This window comes from Herpailurus yagouaroundi, unplaced genomic scaffold (genome assembly GCF_014898765.1).
Source record: "Herpailurus yagouaroundi ecotype Mexico unplaced genomic scaffold, PumYag 181, whole genome shotgun sequence".
Taxonomy (NCBI): domain Eukaryota; kingdom Metazoa; phylum Chordata; class Mammalia; order Carnivora; family Felidae; genus Herpailurus; species Herpailurus yagouaroundi.
The window spans coordinates 20,541,462-20,562,269 of NW_024412412.1; the positions used below are offsets into that span (position 1 = coordinate 20,541,462).

The 20,808-nt window shown below is 41.5% G+C and overlaps 1 protein-coding gene across 8 annotated transcripts in view; it reads left to right on the forward strand.

Annotated features, from left to right (window-relative positions):
- MTUS1 (microtubule associated scaffold protein 1) overlaps window positions 1–20,808 on the forward strand; it is a 173,665-nt gene that overhangs the window by 147,750 nt on the left and 5,107 nt on the right. For 7 of the 8 annotated variants that reach the window (XM_040490059.1, XM_040490061.1, XM_040490062.1 and 4 more), the window contains 5 exons: window positions 12,448–12,662; window positions 13,467–13,572; window positions 14,849–14,922; window positions 15,068–15,163; window positions 18,443–18,559. In XM_040490059.1, the coding sequence (XP_040345993.1) occupies window positions 12,448–12,662; window positions 13,467–13,572; window positions 14,849–14,922; window positions 15,068–15,163; window positions 18,443–18,559 (608 nt within the window). The remainder of the gene's footprint in view (window positions 1–12,447; window positions 12,663–13,466; window positions 13,573–14,848; window positions 14,923–15,067; window positions 15,164–18,442; window positions 18,560–20,808) is intronic. The other variant, XM_040490060.1, reaches the window with a different exon arrangement.

Genomic DNA, 20,808 nt, shown 5'->3' on the forward strand with positions numbered 1-20,808 from the left:
CAACATGATTTTGAGATTTGTCCATGATATTTTATGTGTATTCTTATCTTTTTAGCTTGTGTCAAGCACATTTCCATATTGCCTCATACTCTTCATTATGGTCATGCTGAATGACTTGGGAAAGTTCTGTTGAGTGGAGATAGCTTAATTTCACTTACCCCTATAGTGTTTAGTATAGTGAGGGTTTCCTTGTCGGCTGTTATCCCATTCATTCCCGTGGTTTCATCTACAACCTGGAGGGTGATGATGCACAGATCTAGTTTTCGAGTTCTCTCCTTCCGAGGCTGCAGATGTATTTTTCCTGGTGAAGAGCTGCCTCCAGGAAAGCCAGTCTGGTGTAATCAGGCCTTTCTGTTTCCCCGCCCTTTGCTTCCTTGAACTCTCTGCCGTGTCTCCTCATTCAGACCTATTCCTCAAAGTCTGCTTATCGTCTTCTGAAGTGGCATCATTCTTCAGTTACCACCTAAGCTAATGACAGGTCTCACATGCCTTGTCCTCCTCTCTCCTCCTCAACCTTCTGGCTCCTGCTGTTCTAATTTAAGCCCCATAATTTCTCCCCTCAAATAGATGTCAGTGGTCATCCAACAGGCCACCTTGCTCCAGGCCCACTTCTCTCCAGACTATATTAAAATAAGTCTCACATCTGTCCTCAACTGGACATTTTTAACAAATATAAATGACTTCATTTGGGCTTTGGGGAAAAGTCCAAATAGACTGTATTCACCATGTATGATTTGACCAGAACCTTCCAGCCCAACTTCATGATATCGGGATGCTCATTTGCCTTTCTTCACACCTTCTTTCCCCTCCCCGTGCCTTAGACACGGGTCCGTTCATACCCCTTTGGCCCTCTTTGGCACATGTTACCCCCTCTGCTTGAAATGTGCTGTCCCTTTTTCACCGCCTTTCTATTGTTTGCCTCTTAAACACCTCACTAGCTAAAACCTAGCTAAGTCCTAGCTAAAAGACCTTATCTTCATTTGAGTTTTAGTTAATCTTTCAAGAAAAGTTAATTGTGCCTTCTACTATGTCCTTCAAGATACTTTGTTATTGTAGTTATTCGTTTTTAGACCTCTTGTCACATTCTAGAACCATGAGCCTTTCAAGGGCAGTATCTCCTTCACCTTTGTAGCTCAACGAGCTAAGATCTTGTGCCCGGCACTTAGTATTTCAGTGAATGAATGATTTTTATATTGAAGGTGGTAACTAGAGAAAGTTGGTTTATCTGTATAATACCTAATATTCAATGGTTTTTGTATACAAATGTTTTCCTATAAACCTTTTAAAAATAACAAGTATGTTTTTAGAAATGAATAATAAACAAGGTGAGCTATAATTCTCTTGGGAACATTTAAAAAAAATTTAATGTTTATTTATTTTAGAGACAGAGTGCAAGCAGGGGAGGGGCAGAGAGAGAGGGAGACACAGAATCTGAAGCAGGCTTCAGGCTCTGAGCCGTCAGCACAGAGCCGGATGCAGGGCTCGAACCCACGAACCGTGAGATCATGACCTGAGCCGAAGTCGGATGCTCAACCGACTGAGACACCCAGGCGCCCCTCTTGGGAACATTTTATAATTATGTCTGATAATCCCAGTTAGATCATTTTGAAAGTGTCAGCCCTTGAAATAGATTACAGTTCAATTGAATGGTCATTGTCCACAACAAATATTTGGCCTCTGAGATAGGGAATAAACCTGTCACTCTAATTTTTTTTTTTTTTTTTTAAGAATCATATTGGATCAAAACTGCCATAATAGAGAGCCATAATGGGGCACCTGGGTGGCTCAGTCGTTTAAGCATCCGACTTCGGCCCAGGTCATGATCTCACAGTTCATGGGTTCGAGCCCCACGTCAGGCTCCGTGCTAACAGCCTGGAGCCTGCTTCAAATTATGTCTCCCTCTCTCTCTGCCCCTCCCCCACTCTCACTCTGTCTGTCTCTTTCAAAAATAAATAAACAAAAAAAATAGAGAACCATAATTATGGTCTTTGGGGTTTCTATTGTTTTTTGTTAATATTAATCATTAGAATCACATTTTTATCTAAATTAATGGAGGAAAGGTATTTTAGCTGTCAAAATTAATATCTAATGTACACCTTTTTCAGAGACCTTCCATCTATTTTTATTTAAGTTGTTGTTGTTTTTTTTTTTTAATCCTACTGAGACTTAAGTATTTAGTCAAATGAACTAGATATCAAAAACTTGGGGCACTTGGGTGGCTCAGTTGGTTAAGTGTCTGATTCTTGATTTCTGCTGGTGTCATGATCCCACATACCATAAGATCGGGCCTGTATCTGGCTCTGTGCTGACAGAGCAGATCCTGCTTGGGATTCTTTCTCTCCCTCTCTCTCTGCGCCTCCCTGCCCGCACACATACAAGCTTGCTGTCTCTCAAAATAAACAAACATTAAAAAAAATAAAAACTTGAAATGCCTTTATTCACAGACATTCATATAAACTTAGTATTATTTGTAATGCGTTGTTCAGGTAATGGACATCTTTTTTATAGATCTGTCCTGGTTGTTTCTATATAATGACACAAGTGGGATTTGAACCCTTAATTCACTAAGAATTGTAGTAATTCCCATAATTACAAAAGACTAGTTGATTTTTTTTCCTCTGTGTATAAAAATTATGCACTGGATATGGTGGTAACATTACTGAGTGCCAGCTCTTTCCTGACAGCAGTATTCAGCTCTTAGTCTACTGGTTAGTATTTTATTAAAAGAAAGGAAAGGGAAGGGAGGGAGGAAGGAAGGAAAAGAAACTGAGGCTTAAAAGTGAAGTAACCTTCCTGAGGTCAAGCAGCTAGAGAGCAAAGCACCTGGCTGAGGACCTAGCATGGTTAGACTAGCAAACTCCTGCTCATCATGACAGGGAAAACCATGATGCAATATTTCAAAGGTTGGAAAATCATGTGATATAGACACTCCTTTGCATTGGTAATGACTTTTGGAATCTTTTTATCTGAGTCAAGAGTTCAAGACACACTGTTAGTTTAAAATAGGTTTTGCTATTATCAGTTAGGGAAAAGTGACTTAGCCTTGCCAAAAACAAGGTATAAATTGTCTAATCAACACTCAACTGGTGTCTGTGAACTTGAGGCCACCATACACCTTGGCGCATGTGTTAATTGTTTCATTAGTTTGATCTACAGTTGTGGTTTAACAGGCTGTGTATTTCAAGTAATTTGAAAAACTCTTTACAGTTAGGTCATTTTGGAGTTGCACAATTCCAGAAGTGATTTTTGAAGTGGGATTTATGAAAAAAAACTATTAACGTAATGAAAACTAATAGTATACCAAAAGAGAATTCTTTCTCTCACTGAGTTGATTGAAGATGGTTTTGACCACCTCAGACTTAGCCCATTTTTCCCTATCCACGTCTGCCCATCCTAAATTCAGACTTTGGCTGGCTATGTCTGTAAGTAAAAGGTTATGTACTGTCACCTGTATAGACGCGCAACATAACCGGGGGTATCAGTTTTGAAAGCCTGTGTTCCTTGTCCTAGCTTGTCCTTGTCCAGTTTTGATATGTTCAGTGTTGACTAATTTAATGTCATTTGTCCAGAATGGTGGTTCTCAGACTTCACTGTGTAATGAAATAGACTAGGTTAAAATGCTGATTCACAGTTCTGACTCAGGTGGCTTGGGAATGGAGCCCAGAAATCCACTCTTTTTTTTTTTTTAAGTTTGTTTATTTAGACACAGAGCGAGCTTGCATGTGTGTGCATGGGGGAGGGGCAGAGAGAGAGAGAGAGAGAGAGAGAGAGAGAGGGAATTCCAAGCGGGCTCCACACTGTCAGTGCAGGGCCTGACACAGGACTCAATGCCACCAATAGAAGATCAGGACTTGAGTGGAAATCAAGTCAGACACTTAACTGACGGAACCACCCAGGCACCCCCAGCAGCCCACTTTCAATGACCATTCAGGTGATTATCATGTAGGTGCTCCCTGGACTACACTTAGACACCGTGATGGTTGTCCAGAATGTTGTTTCTTTTACAGAAACTCTGTAAGAATCAGGTAAGCACAGTGAGCGAATAAACAGTAATGTCAAATAGTGCCAACTGAATTGAGCCCGTTCTTGTTTGTACCTAGGCTTCCAAATGTTAGGAATGCCATCAACTTTACCTGCCCTTTTGAACCTCGTACTCTAAAAATGAAGCATGAGGGACGTTTAACATTCAATTTATTACTTTGGTCTCAGTGTGATTTCTTTAAAGTCCTGCCTGACTTTTCTCAGGCCCGAAGCTTAGAACATGATGCCAATTTTTCCGCCAGGCTTGCATCTCCGATCCACTTTCGTGCCTAAATGTTTTCGTTGGTCCATGGAATGTTGCTGTTGTGATTATGAGAACATCTGTTTTGCAGCATGTTGTTGGCCAGTGAGTAAGTTGAAAAACAGCAAAGCCTTTTCAGACTTGTGTTGGCAGGGAGAACCACAGGCCCCATGGAGACCCAGCTGGCACCTGTGTGCTCACATTGGCTGGTGGGGCCAGATCATCATCCCCCGTTTGCGTAAGGTTTTGTCAGGACTAATCAGTGTAGAGAAAAGTTGGGTTGTTTTTGTTTTTTTTTTTTTTTTCTCCTTTTAACTTGCCTTATCTTGAAGTCTTTCTAGCTTCCACAAGAGAAAGAAGCCCTAATACTCTCAGGCATCCATTGTATGTATGAATTAAATTCTCTCTTCTGCCTCTCAGGTTGAGGAAATAGCCACAGAGATCAGGTTCTGGGTTCTGTGCTGCAGAACCTGAATTGAAAATGTTGAGTGGATTGAGTTCTGGACCCAACTTTGCTACTTCAGTTCCCATTCCAGTAAAATGAGATTTAAGATGATACCTATTTTATTAACTCAAAACACTGTCATGTTACATGAGAGAATAGATATGAGAGCATTTTGTAGAAGTACGAAACTGAGCTTTAAATGTAAGATGGTATTATTTATGGGAGAATTGAGGGTGCAGGCATTTTTTTTTTTTGTAAAAGTAGATTCCTAATAAGTTATGATTAGGGAGTGGCTTTGAAATCACTTCATGTTGATTCATGTAATTCCCAAGAGCGATCAGAAAGCCCTTCATAGCTCATTATGAAATTTAGAAAAAGACTGTTGTGTGTCACATGACTGCCACATTTCTTGGTCATATGAAAAAGCAGTACGCCTTGGCAAGTAAAACTCGGACGTCTTCTGAGATGATCGTTCCACAGAGAGTTTGTGAAGATGTGCTCTACAAAATCCTCACCAAATGCTATGGTTAGCCGATCAGGTGGTATTTGTTCCTGCCTTGCACCACCAGGAAACTGAGATGTGGAAAGTTAGACTTTCCCGTTGTTGGACAGTCTGGGTACCTACCCTTTCGTTGTTTGTAGGCTGCTGCCCTTCCCCCAAGTAGAAAGTTACTTTTTAAAAATGGCTTATCGATTACCTTATTCACTTAAATTACTATCTCCAATTTTAAACAGACCCTGGTTTCAGAGAGTAACCTACGGAGCCCGTCAGTCGCTCTGGGAGCATGTCCTGACCGGATTTCTCTTCCATAGAGTAAGAATAATATTATGAAGTGATTATGCTGCTATGATAAAAGATAGTGTTCCCATTCACAGTTCTGGGGCTGGGCCATAGGAGTAGATAAGCTATAGATAAGCTATAGATTGGTTTCCCCCTTACTTTGATACACAGGTGGGAGCATATTTTACATGCACGTTGCTTTTCCACTCAACATTCTTAAAGATCGGTACACAATGAACTTTATCAGTCTTTTTTAATAGCTGTTGAATGATCTTATTCCGTCACATAGATACACCACAAATAATTTAACGTGTTCCTTCTTGGTGGACATTAGGTTGTTTCTGATGTTTTGCTGTTACAGAAATGCTCCAGTGGATGACCTCAAATGTCCTTCATTTTACACGTGTGGGAATATACCTGTAAGATAAATTCTTACTGGTGGAATTGATGGGTCAATGGACTATGCAGAGAAAACATGACAAGCCAAAATTGAGGGTCATTCTAAAAATACCTGACTCTTGAAAATTGTCAAGATTATGGGGGGCAGGAGGGGGAAGACAGACCCACTCACAGACCAGAGAAAACTGAGGAAACATGACAACTAAATGCAATGTCATATCTTGCATAGGGTGCTGGAACAGAAAAAAAGGGGCAAAGTATGGAGTTTAGTTCATAATACTATACCAATGTTGGTTTCTTAGTTTTGTCAATGTCCCTTGGTAATGTGCAGTGTTAATGTTAGGGGAAAATGGATGAGAGGTATCTGGAAACTGTTCTCTCTTTGCAGCTTCTCTGAAGAGCCAAAGTTTTTCTAGGGGCACCTGGGTGGCTCCATCAGACAAGTGTCCAACTTCGGCTCAGGTCATGATCTCACGATTCGTGGGTTAGAGCCCCGCATCAGACTCTGGGATGGCAGCCTGGAGCCTGTTTTGGATTCTGTGTCTCCTGCTTTCTCTGCCCCTCCCCCACCCTGTCTTTCTCTTTCTCTCAAAAGCAAATAAAACATTAGAATTTTTTTTTAATTATCCTAAATTTTTTTCTTAAAAAAAAAAAAAAACATAGTGAAAAAACCTGGTGAAATCCAAAAGTCTATAGCACACTTACTAGTATTGTTCCAGTGTCAAAACCTTAATTGTGACTAATGTCCCGTGATTATGTAAAATGCTAACAATTGGGGCAGCTAGATGGAAAGGGTACAGGAACTCTGTGTACTCTCTATGTACCTTTTCTGTAAAATTATTCCACAATTACAAGTTTTTTTTTTTTGTTTTGTTTTGTTTTGTTTTAAAGCAAGTATATATCAGGGCGCCTGGGTTGCTCAATCAGTTGAGCCTCCGACTTCGGCTCAGGTCATAATCTCGTGGTCTGTGAGATCGAGCCCCGTGACGGGCTCTGTGCTGACAGCTCAGAGCCTGGAGCCCGTTTCGGATTCTGTGTCTCCCCCTCTCTCTGCCCCTCCCCCACTCATGCTCTGTCTCTCTTTCTCAAAAATAAATAAAACATTAAAAAAAAAAGATTTAAAAGCAAGTATATTTTCCCTGAGAAGTATGTGCTGTTGAAAAAAGAGTGAAGGTGTCCAGCACTGAAAAGCAGGTGTCTGATTCCCCAGGTGGCCAGAGGCGGGGGTTGGGGGGGGGACCTACAGCAGGCAAGAAACGTAGGAGGCAGACATCTTGATCCCCCCACAGCTGGTGCAGAGAAGGATTGGCCCCCATGGCACGCCTGCCAGAAACACCTAGAGAAAGTATGTGTGTACAGTTGGGGAATGAAGTCGTCTTATCTTCCTGTTAATCTTTTCTTTCTGTCACAATCTCTGATGTGGCATCATGAAAGCGTGTGTGACTTCCATGTGACCTTACCTCCTCCTCTTTATTTTTCCTTTTCTTCTTTATACTTGATGTCCAGTTTAGATAAAATCACCTACAAGTTGGGAAAGTCCTATTACATCCAGTGCCAAGAACAAGAGAACTATGGTACCCTATCCTGTGTGTCTGTGTGTGTAGCTTTGAATGCTACACAAGGCTGCTTTTTAACTGTCACATTCTGTCGTGGAACCACAAGCCTGTCTCTGACAATTCTTCAAACGCATTTGAACGAGTGGTCTTTTGTAAGGCGGGTAAGGATAACCGCAACATTTATTTCACGCTGACTCTGGTCAGCCACTGGGTCAGGGGCTTCGTGTGTGTTATTTTATTTAATCCTGCAGGGAAGCTACCAATATTAGCTCCATTTAAAAAAAAAAAAAATGAGAAAATGAAGGTTTAGAAAGCTTAAATAATTTGCTCAGGTAAATGGTGTGACTGAGAATTGGACCTAATTATTCTAGCTCTGTTCTACGAAGACTTATTTATGTTCCTGAGAGTTAAAATATTTGGGGTTGTCTCTTGATGAACCATGCTACCCAGATCCAAAAATGAAGGAGTCATGAAGAATATGGTCATGAAGAATATGACCAAGTTAGGGCCATGGTTGTGTGGTGCTTTTCTCTGTAAACATGCATTTATCAGTCACCGAAGGGAAACTGATGTCTACGAGATGGAGAGAATACAGGTCTAGCCTCCCCCCTTAGAAGAGGTCCCCAGGACAAATTAGGTAATAGCTACGCGTGTGCTTCTCCGGATAAGGGCTAGAGGACCCCGGATGAATCCAGCTCTCCTTTTCAGAGATTATAATTGGCTGTGACATGGAGCCTTTTCCAGAGGTCATCCAAATAAGTTATATGAAAAGGAGAAAATTCAGGCATTTGTCCATTTTTCTGAAATGTTTTTTTTTTTTTCCTTGCTCAGTTCTATATGCTTGAACCATGTTGTGTTCCTGTCCTGTCATTGGCCGAGAATTCTGCGTGGGCGTAGTTTGTCCCGGGGCGAAAAGGGCTGCCTCTAACACGGCCTGTGGCTTTAGGGCTGGTCTTGTAAATGAGTTGGTTTCTTTCTTTCCTAATTCTGCAAACTCATGCTGAGGCGGACGCTGGAGATAACTTTTGCAGCGTCCCAGTGCGTGTACAAAAGTTACGGGTGTCCAGCTTTTGCACGGGCAGTGGCCTCTCGGCACCCTTAGTCACAGACCTGCTTTTACCAGTCGCTTGATGGAAGGATTAAGACACCAGGACAGAAAGATTCCTTTGTACTGTATGGATTTGGTATTTGTGCAACAACTTCTTGAAAACAGTGTCAGCTTGCACTGAAAACCCCTTGCTCACTTGCTGGAAATTCTGAAAGATCCCCTGTTTTATTTTGGCTTTGCTGGGTGCCTGCTTCACTGTCTGAAAGGGAGTGGCTTTCCGGAGAGTAAGCAAGGACAAGACCGGGCTGAGATGGCCTTAAGGAGCTCTCCTAAACTGTTATCAGCACAAGGAAGGGGCCATGACTGAAGCCCCAGGTGACCTCCCGCACTCCCCCCACTGTGTGTGTCTGGTGGAGAGGGAGTGCTCAGAACCCTTGATGCATTGGTTACATGGGTGTCCTTAAAAAGTGTTCCAAGAGTCTTTGTGCCAACTACATTTTTCCTTCAGGAGCCCAGGCCAATTAGTTCAAAGTAAAGCTGTTGGTGTGAGGGATGATTTCAGTCCAGCTGTTGTCTGCCCGGCACGCCAGGCCGGTAGCAGAGCAAAGGTCTGTGCACAGCTGTGGGCTGATGTCACTGCCTGGGGTTGAGCCCAAGCTTGGGATGGTTGTACTAAGGGCGATAAAGCCTTCTCTCCCTGTTCTGACCTACCCCTTGCCTCCCCTCTGCCTTCCCTTCCCCTCACTCACAGTGGCAAACAAAATTAAACACTTACAAGCTTTTCCTCTTCTGTTATTTCTTTTCTTTTCTCTTTTTTTTTTTTTTTTTAAACAGGAAACACCCTGTCCGGTGGCTAATGTGAGAGGATTTCCAGATATCCTATTTGATTTTAAACCCAGATGTACTGTAGATATACGTTCAAACTGACTGTTGTTTCATTACAAACAAATGTGTTAAAATTGGGCGGGTGTAGCGTACTATTAACTTCATATAGATGATCTTCTAGTTTCTGGTTCACTTAGACATTTCTGTCTCTGATATGAGCATTCAGATGGGCTGCGATCATACTATTGGTTTTTTTTTTTTTTTTTTTTTTTTGGCTGATCTCTGAAATTCTAAGAGAATTAAGTAAAAACTACATGAAACCAATAAGAAAGCTATTGGACATCTTCATTGAGTGCTTGCAAAATATTTTTCTGTCATCTACTTTCATAGAGTGTTATAATGTAGATTCCCACAAGGAAGTATGTGGGGCCATCATTTTGTTTGTGTACTTGGGAAGGTTAGTGGAAGCTAATGTTGTGTGTACCTGTTTGACTAACATTTGCCTTCTTGAATCATTTTTTTCCCCTCCTTTGGTAAATAATTAGTACAATAAAAAGGAAAAGTGAAGAGTGTTATGTAACCATCAACATCACCATTATCTTTTACTCTTTTAAAGAAAAAATAATAATAACTTCCAAAATTTAGTTCCAAGGGACTGAATTGTCAGTCTGTACTGCATTTGATGACCCCAATAATCTGGCCTCCATCTACCTCTTTGGGTCTTATCTCCAGTTGTTATGCTTTGTGAAAGTTCTAGTCCCCAAGGCACGCCATGCAGTCTCCCACCTTTGTTCATGGTAGAATAGTTTTCACCCTCAGTATCAGGATGGCGTTTATGTCACGTGGCTCAATTAAAAAAAAGAAAAAAAATTGACCAGATCAGAACCAGTGAGCTGCCATTTCACACCCATTAGAATGGCTTATAAAAAATAATACAAGAAAAGAAAACAATTTTTGGTGAAAGTGTGGAGGAATTGGAACCATTGTGTACTGCGGGTGGGAATGAAAAATGGTGTAGCTGTCATGGAAAACAGGACGGTGTTGGCTCAGATAATAACAGAATTACCATATGACCCAGCAAGTCCACTTCCAGGAATATACTCAAAAGAACTAAGACAGGGACCTGGACAGATGTCTGTGCACCCATGTTTATAACAGCATTCCCAACAGCCCACAGGTGGAAGTAACCCAAGTGTCCTTTGACAGATGAATGGTAAACAAAATGTGGTCTATATGCACAATGGACTATTATCCAGTTTTCAAAAGGAAGGGAATTCTGACACATACCACAACATACATATGACCCTTGAAGACATGCTGCTGAGTGAAATGAGCCTGGCACAAAAGGGCAGGTTCTGTATGATTCCATTTATCTGAGGTACTGATGTTACCTACCTTTTACCACAACTTAAAGAAATTTAAGACCCCAACTTCCATACCATCGTAGCTGGGTGTAAACCACTGTAAGCGCCATTTATTGGACCCTTAGGTATTTCCCTGTATTGTTTCTGAAGTGTATATCTTCTCACTTAGACAATGAGCCTCCCAAGGAGAGGCTCCATGTTGTTTCTCTCCAGTCTCTGGCACAAAAGACAGCTGGGTGGGGTGGGGGAGAAGCACAGGCTTTGGATGTAGACAATCAGTATCCAAACTGCTTACAACAGTCCAGTCTCCTGCCACTTATTTAGCTGTGTGCTTATAGGCAAATTGTGTACCCCCTGTGTTGACTTCCTTATTCATTTTGTAACAAGGTTCTCACAGGACTTCTGGGAGAGGTAGACGAGATAAAGTGTGAGGAGCGCCATTCACTGAATAGTAGTTTTTATTTTTTTATGTTCCTTTCCCCTTCAACAAGTATTTATGAATTTATTTGAATTTTAATGGTTCTCTTTAGAAGAAGCTATTCTTGTCATTATTCAATATGGTCCATTTTGCCTCTGAAAGAATCCTAATAGGAGACAAGTGACTAATATTTCTCCCACTACATGGCATGTTCCTAAGAGACCATGAAGACAAGTCTACCTCCTTGCTGGAAATTCATCCCAGGAGCCAGCCAGTTCCACGTTACTTAGCTAGAATTATCATTAAACTAAACTGTCCTTTCTCTGCCCTAAAACCATCTTATTTCTTCCATAATTCCAGAAATCTATATTGCTTGCCAAAAGGGAGGTAAGGATTAACAACAGATGTACCAGTACTCTGTATTAGTCCATGGGTGCTTTAGGATATTGAGAACACAAATTCTGACAGAGTAGCACTGGTTTCACCTGTATTGAATGTCAGTGAAGGAAGGTTAAAAAAGTCCAGAGTCAAACTTCTGACAAATGATCGAGATCTTCCAAGATTTATTACAGTGTGGTTGTATTATATGCCTTTGTGTGCAAATCTGAAAATTTTTCGTTAACGATTACGTGTTTTCAGTAGTGGTGGTGAAGAAGTAAGATGCTCCGATTTCAAATTCTGTTTTTCAGATAACTTTGCCTTTTAAAAATATCAACCTGTGTATATCAACAATATAAACGATATATTTATATGATAGCTTTTAAAATGTGTTTTTCCTGAAGTTTTTATGCCCTGGTCATTTGTGTTCAACATATTCTAATACTTTGTTTTGATTACTGTCCTTTTGAAATCAGCTCAAATTAAGTGGAAGATTAAAATCCGTTTATTTCTTCTCTCTGGTCTTCCCTGTTCCTCTGTGTCTTAGCGTCTCCCTACTGGCTGGCCAACCTTAGAGACGCCTCAGCCAATCAGAGCCTCCTCTCCTTATGGCCCCCGCACTGATTGGGCAACATACAAAAGGGTGATCCTCCCTTGGAAACCTGGTTCTCAAGTACTTCTGTTACTTCTTGCTAGATGACTGTGTGGGGTTTTTTTGTTTGTTTTTGGTTTGGGTTGGTTTTGGGGGTGGGGGGTTGCCAGCGACCATTTCTCTTGTTCTTATTTACTGTTCACTTCTATACTATTACCTTTGAAAGTCTGGTCAAGAGAGAACTGAGTACTGTGAGTACTGTGTTAATGTTTCCAGAGTCCTCACACCTGTGCTTGAATGTTAGGATTTTAGGACATTTAGCAGTTTAAATATCTTTTCCCTTTTTCATCTCTTTTCAGTCACTGCTTCATCGACCTGTGAGAAATTAGAAAAAGCCAGAAATGAGTTGCAAATAGCTTATGAAGGATTTGTGCAGAAGCTGAACCAGCAGCACCAGACCGATCTAACAGAGCTAGAGAATCGGCTTAAAGAATTTTACACCGGGGAGTGCGAAAAGCTCCAGAACATTTACATTGAAGAAGCGGAGAAGTACAAAAACCAACTGCAAGAGCAGGTCTGTGCTTTTGGAGCCGGAGCGTGTTCTCCATCGTGGCTGTTTATTTGAATTCTGATTGTTGTTTGATGATGAATTTCCTTTGAACTTCCCTTTGTTTATTTAAATAAGTGAAAAGGGGTTTTTCAATTATTTTTTCCCTTATGATCAAAGCAATATTGGGTGAAAGAAAGGAAGACAAAAGAAAGAAAAGTAAAAACAAAAAACCAAAAAAGCCACCCTTTACCCTACTACCTGGAAGTAATCCCTTTGCATTCTGATGTTATACTGCAAAAAAATTATTGTGAATTTTTTATTTTTTAAAATGGCATTGAATAACCCATATTTGTCACATATCCTTGTATCATGAACTTGTCTTCAATTTCCTTGCTCCCCTTTAAAATCAGTTTTTCCTTTAGCAAATATTTACCGAATGCCTACGCCGGGCATGTGCTAGGGACTGAGGATACATAAAGGCCGATATGACAGGCGTGGATCTTATGTGGTCCTATCACTGTGAAATATATCCTCATTCCTTATGATGGACTTGGCCATTTCCATCCATGAACCCTGGAGAACTCGTGTGCTTGGACTCCCCCCTGGGGCGGGGTTGGGGGGGTGGGGGGTAAAAACAGAGTGGAGAATTGGGAGTGGCAGACCCAAGTCCCCAAGTCGGGTGGTTCTTTTCATGTGTTGGGCAGCCCTGTAACTTGAATGCAAGCTTATGAGTCAAATCTCCTAACGTTGTGCATACTATTCAACTTAAGGCTTTTAACTTTACTGGTAAAGTATTGTTTGGGTTTGTTTGTTTTTTTTTTCTTCTAGTTTGACAACTTAAATGCTGCCCATGAAACCTCGAAGCTGGAAATTGAAGCTAGCCACTCAGAGAAAATTGAATTGCTGAAGAAAGCCTATGAAACCTCCCTTTCAGGCAAGAATGCTTTAAAAAAAAAATAGCATCAGGTCTAATGGAACAGCATGATATGTTTTAAAACGGAAATGATTCATAAACTTCCTTTCCAGAGAATACCCTGTGGTATTCAGTGTGGAGTGTTTTTGCTTTCTTTTTGCATTGTTCATTGTTAGCAGATGCCCTTTTCCCCTTAGGATGCAAATAATAGTTTGTCACAGATGCCAGCCTTTGAAGAAATAGGATGGATTTTAAAGAATGTAAAGGCCTTTTTGGTAGTAATTGTTCTTTACCAGTTGAGGTCCTGAGAAGTTAAAAGTGTTCGTTTACATCCTGGCCACAATAAAGGATCCATGCTGAGCACCCTCGCTCACCAACTCAAGTTGTACAAGGATGCTGGGAAATGCAGATGGCGCTTTTTGAATCAAGAAAGAATTTGTTTTACTGGTTTCATCATGAGCGGAAGGGTTGAAGTAGAAGGAGAAGAAGGAGCCATTGCTTCCAGAACACAGAGTACCGCAGAAGTTGTTGCACTTAGCTCCATGCTTCCCACAGAGAAGCATGTGGGCATGGGGTTAGAACTGGCTAGGTGACCTTTGGCAGAGGTTTTTCTTGTCAGAAAAATAGTTGTCGTGTGAAGTTAGAGAACATATAAAAGTGGTCCAGGGTAGACATTTAGTAAATGTTGTCGTTCTTCCTTCATGCTAGAAATGGTTTTAATTTTTTTTTTAATGTTTATTTTTGAGAGAGAGAGATACAGAGTGTGAGTAGGGGAGGGGCAGAGAGAGAAGGAGATGGAATCTGAAGCAGGCTCCAGGCTCTGAGTTGTCAGCCCAGAGCCCGATGCGGGGCTTGAACTCAAGAACCGTGAGATCGTGATCTGAGCTGAAGTTGGACACTCAACCGACTGAGCCACCCAGGTGCCCCTGAAATGGGTTTAGTTTTAGACTTCTGTTTGGGTCATGAAGAGCAAATGGAAAAGTGCAGAGAAATTCCAGAGCAGGAGTGTGCAGGCCAGTGTTTGAGGCCCTCCCCTGAGAAGGATGCTCTGTGTTTCCTAAGGCCTCTGGGCTTCTGTGGGCCTCCATGCTCTCCGTCATAAAATGGAAATATATCTGCCCTGCTCCCTTCATAGGGCTAATCTGAGAACAGATGGTTTAATTTGTATAATAACATCTTATAAAGTGACATAGTCATACTGCTTCTTAATTAACTCTTACATCTACGTGCTTTAACAACTGTAGAATACAGTGATCTTATATGATGTCGTTGCCTCCAAAAAATTACTTCTTTCCAGAAATCAAGAAAAGCCATGAAATAGAAAAGAAATCCCTCGAGGATATGCTTTTTGAGAAGCAGGAATCATTAGAGGTGAGTAAATCTCACTTAGCCCCGCCCCCCAAAAGTGCCCTCATTCTTGAGGTTCCTGTGGTTTGGGTAATGTTTCTGTGTACATTTGCTGTGTTTCTGGTGTCTGCTTGTTAACTTGTGTTCCACATTTCATTGTTTGTTTTAGAAACAAATCAGTGATCTGAAGAGTGAAAATGATGCTTTAAATGAAAAGTTGAAATCAGAAGAACAAAAAAGAGTATCAAGAGAGAAAGCAAATTTAGTAAGTTGTGTGTGCTTCTCCATCACTCCTGAGTTTCCTTCTGCTCAGCTGCCTATTAGGGTCCAGTCAGTGTTCAGCAGCTAGAGAAATAATAGGGGTTTGGAATCCTTCTCCAAATTGCAGAGTGATTTTTAAACTGGCTTGTTTCTTGGTGTCCTTTTAGAAATTCTACGAACCACATACAGGTCAAGCCCAGTAGATTGCAAGCAGTCTAGGCTAATAACTTCAGAAAGACAGGACAACTGTCAGTGAGCGTCAGGGTTTCATGTGAGGACTACCCTTTGTTTGTTTGTTTGTTTTTAAACTAACTGGTAGCCTGAGATATAATCGATGTACCACGACATTCACCCTTTTAATTTTTTTTTATATTTTTGAGAGACAGAGTGGGGGAGGGGCAGAGAGAGAGACAGAGACAAGATCCGAAGCAGGCTCCAGGCTCTGAGCTGTCAACACAGAGCCTGATGCGGAGTTCAAACTCATGAACCGTGAGATCATGATGTGAGCCAGTCAGCGCTCAACCCACTGAGCCACCCAGGTGCCCCCTTTAAAAAAAAAAAAAAAGTAATACCCTTTTCAATGTACAGTTCAGTGATTTGCAAGTTGTGCATTGGTCACCATTATCTAATTACAGAACATTTTGTCTCCTCAAAAAGAAACCCTGTGCCCGTTCGCAGTCATTTCACCTTCCTCCCCCCACCCCCGAAACCCCCCAGCCCTAGGGAAACCCCAGACTTCTTTCTGTCTCCATGGAGTTTCCTACTCTGGAGGTTCATATAAATGGAATCGTGTTCTGTGTGGCCTTTTGTGTCTGGCTTCTTTTGCTCAGCTTATGTTGTCAAGGTTGATGCATATTGTAATCCTACAGGCATTTCATCCTTTGCCTTGTTATGTCTCAGCAGTGGGCCATAGGGGTAATCCTCCCTTTCGAAAAGTACAGATTTATCTTGTAAGCTCAGCTTTCTCTTGGAACTTGTATCCCTCCTCCCCTGCCCCCATCCTACTTTTGAGAATTTAAAAAATGTTTCCTGTTTCTGTCTTCGGTGCCACCGTTTTCATTCCATACACGTGTGCACGGGGCTGCAGGAAAAGTTATTTCCCACTTAGAATCTGCCAGCTCAAGAAGCACACGTGTGTGGGTCTCTCAGTGAACTCTTTTGCTGATGTCTCTAGGTACCCTCTTAGACATTTGAATGCAATTAGATGAGGTCATATTCAATGCAACTTCAAAGCTATTTATTCTGGAAGATTCTTGGACAAAGCAATGATTTAAAACAAAACACAACAAAAAATCTAGACTTAAATGCAGGCTGTAAACCTTACACAGGGTTCCAGGAGCAGATTTTTAAAGAGCTTCCTGGAAGTGCAGCAGCTTTTGAAAACTAATGGAAGCAGATTGAGGAAAGTGGGGTTATCTCCTGCCTCCCTGCTGTTGTGGGAGAGCACATTTGAGAAAGGGACAGGCGGGCAGAGAAGTGGGAGCAGGGCTCTAGATGCTCTAATTTTTAAAAATCGACAAAGTAGGGACACCTGGGTGGCTCACCAAACTTCTGACTCTTGATTTCAGCTCAGGTCATGATCTCCTGGTTGGTGAGTTCAAGCCCCACATCAGGCTCTGCACTGACAGCACAGAACCTGCTTGAGATACTCTCTGTGTCTCTCTCTCTCTGCCTCTTCCCCAATCATGCTCTTTTTTTCTTTTTCAAAATAAAGAAACATAAAAAAATAAATTAAAAAATGACAGAGTAAATTACACTGTTTCCTTTTAACAAAAGATAGGATTTTCTATCTTCAGGGCAAAAAAAAAAAACAAACCAAAAACAAAAAAAAACCCTCATGTAAAAGGATGACAGTGTATGAGACTTCAGGAATTTTGGAAAGAGCTCTAGTGATAGAGACCTGGGTGTGATCCCCGCCCGGGGAACTTTTTGGCTCTGGCACATTCCCAGAACGGGTTGCCTGGGTTGTGGAACTCACAGTCTCCTGTGTAGTGAAGTGTTTGAATAGGTAATCCCTGAAGATTCATTACCTGGTCTTCCCTAAGGATTGGTCCAGAGCATTAACCACTGCCCAGAAGGATAGTTTGGATGATCGACACCACTGATGCTTGTCTAAGAAAGCCCCTCATTCAACATGTGATCAGTAGATCTTGCACTGTTTGTTCGTATCAAACATTTTGGTTTTTTTTTTTTTTTCAACGATTTTTATTTATTTTTGGGACAGAGAGAGACAGAGCATGAACGGGGGAGGGGCAGAGAGAGAGGGAGACACAGAATCGGAAACAGGCTCCAGGCTCCGAGCCACCAGCCCAGAGCCCGACGCGGGGCTCGAACTCACGGACCGCGAGATCGTGACCTGGCTGAAGTCGGACGCTTAACCGACTGCGCCACCCAGGCGCCCCTCGTATCAGACATTTTGGATGGTTCACTTGGATGTCCAGAAATAAAGCAAGGAGCCAGGATTCCACCTTAGTGGTGTCATCTAAGAGAACATCTCCCCTTTTTTACCTCGGACAACATTTTATTTTATTTTTTAAAGTTTATTTATTTATTTTGAGAGAGAGAGAGGAGGGAGAGAGAGAAAGCCGGGGGGGGGGGGGCAGAGAGAGGGGGAGAGAGGGAGAATTCCAAGCAGGCTCCACACGGTCAGCGACCAGCCCAATTCAGGACTCGAACTCACGAACTGAGCCACCCATCTTGGACAGCATTTTAATGGTGCATATTAAAATAGACAAAAAGTGTAAAAGAGAAGTATGGCCAGGTAGGTATAATCCCATCATAATAAAAATCCAAAAGACTCAGAACATTATGGTTATTTTGTCGTTTTCCAGAGAGCACTATAAATATACTGCCTTTTTCTTCCTGATCAGTTGACTAACTTTGTTGAGAGAACAGCTGTTGCCTTTTTTCCCTCCAAACACCAGGAAAGGGCTTGTAATGGCCTCATCCCTATTGACAGTCGTTTTGTATTATAAGCAAGGTTTTTTTTTTTCCTCTTCCAGTAAAATATTTTTCGATCTTAAGTTCCTGATAAATGAATTCTTGATAAATGAGTGAGATTTTCAAAGGTGAAACGTTTTCTTATGTTCTTAGAACCGAAGACTTTGGGCTTGTAGTTCTCTTAACTTTTCTTTTTACCTTTCTGTGAAGCAGCTGTAAGAAGGTAGAAATCTCTTGCTGCCTGTTTGCTCAGGTTCTAAATCTCATCAAAGACTGGGTTAAGAATTTGAACACCTTGTGTTATGTGATGAGTCAAAGCTGTGCTCTGCTGTGTCTATTCCAGAAGAACCCTCAGATCATGTACCTGGAGCAAGAGTTAGAAAGCCTGAAAGCCGTGCTGGAGATCAAGAATGAAAAACTGCATCAGCAGGACGTCAAGTTAATGAAAATGGAGAAACTGGTATGTTTCTTTCAGAGTTTGACCCAATAGAACAATGTCTGTGGAATAGGAACTGGGCTCTGAACTACAACTGTGGAGTGGTTTTAACTGCTACTTACAGATACTTGGAAATGTGCACAAGGTAAAAGAAGGTACATTTCCTTCTGTGTGTTTGCTCCAGGCTTATGTATTGCTTCCTTTTGGAACTTTTTTTTTGCAAGGAACATGTAAAACAGAATTTGGGTCCTTGGAAAAAGCACAACAAACAAATTAGGCTTCCATTTCAAGTGGTCTGTGAATCTTAACCCACCTAAGAAGAATTTTAAAATATCGTAAAATCAGTACTTTAATAATCACCAACTCTGAGCTGGTGTCCTATGCCCGAAACAGATGACTATGTAAGTTAATCACATTAGGGCAATTCAGTTTGCTGTCTCGATTCTTCATCTTTGTCGTGAATTAGAATGTGATAAAAGAGCTGTACTCTAATGACATTAACTCGGTTGGACAAATGCAAGCATTATGAAAAATATGAATGAAGCTTAGCTTGTGGCCTCTAGGACAGAGCCCTTATGTTAGCCAGTGACGAGTCCACAGCCACGAGGCCGTGTGTGAGCGGTGTGCCCAGCCCTGGAGCTCAGTGGCTGGTGGCCAGGAGTCTCACCAAGGGGGCAGGGTTTGGCAAGGCAGCTTACGTGGTCCCAGCCGTTGTGTACTTTGCTCTTGACTATCCCAGCTGCCTCACTGTGCTTGTCCCTTGTCCCCTAGTTATAAGTGACTCATTGTTGAGTGAGTGAGTGCCCAAACCAGCTCTGGACAGTAGGGAGCCTGGAGGTCACTCTTTGTTTGTTTTTTTGTTCATTTGGGGTTTGGTGTTTGGTTCAGTTTTCTTATAGAGACATCATTACATCTCTATTGAGGGAGTTGAGGGCGGAGCCCCCGTCTGGATCTACGGGCATTTTGAATTGCTGGGCAGTTTTGTTTTATGTTTTTTTAATTTTTCTTTCTTTTTTCCCTTCCCTTCCCTTCCCTTCCCTTCCCTTCCCTTCCATTCCCTTTTATGGATTTTAAAAAATTTTAATGTTTAGTTCTGAGAGAGACAGAGTGTGAGCAGGGGAAGGGCAGAGAGAGAGGGAGACAGAATCCAAAGCAGACTCCAGGCTGTGAGCTGTCAGCACAGAGCCCGATGTGGGGCTCGAACTTACTGACCGGGAGATCTTGACCTGAGCTGAAGTCAGATGCTTAACCGACTGAGCCACCCAGGTGTCTCAAGGTTGCTTTTTTGTTTTTTTGTTTTTGTTTTTTTTAAAGGAAGGAAAAAAGATCTCTTAGGGATTATTAACAGGGCTAACCTAGTATTTATACCAGTTCCTGCCAAAGGTCACCCTGTGTGTCAAGCCTGATAACTCAGCTAATCTGGCAGTCATCGATGGTGCAGATAACCCTGTTAATAATTTGTTGCCCCATATGCTACCATACATCAGAACTTGTCAACATACCATATACATGAAAAACAGCCTCTACTGTAAAATTACCAGCACATTTTAATTTTTGTTGAGCTGTAAATATTTTTGTTTCTTGCCATGCACAAGAGGGATCATGGTATTAGTTAGCATTGCCTACACATATGCAGAAGAATGAGTTAATAGAACAAGTAAACCCAGGGTTACTTTATTTACAGGCATACCTCAAAGATAACATGGGTTCAGTTTCAGACCACCACAATGCCAATATTGCAATAAAGTGACTCAATTGAACTTTTTGGTTTCCCGGTGCATAGAAAAGTCTATTCATGTGCAATAGTGTTGTATCTTTAAAAAAAAGTGCACAGACCTTAATTAAAAACATGCTAACCATTTAAGCTTCCAGTGAGTTGTAATCACAGGTCACCATAGCAAATGTGATAATATTGAAAAAGTTAGAAATATTCCCAGAATTACCAAAATATGACACAGAGACATTAAAATGAGTAAATGCTGTTGGACAAATGGCACCAATAGACTTGCTCGACACGGGTCGCCACACACCTTCAATTTGTATTTAAAAAAAAAAAACACAGTTTCTGCAAAGCACAAAGAAGTGAAATACAATAAAATGAGGTATGTTTGTAAGCTCCAAACCTCTGTAGAAAATAAGACTCTCAGAAAACAAGGAGGCTTTGTCAGTAGGAAAGCTTCAGTATGAGAACGAATTCTGCCAGTGGTTAGCTGTGTGACGTCCCCATGGCTAGTTTCCTCTCCTCTCCTCTCCTCTCCTCTCCTCTCCTCTCC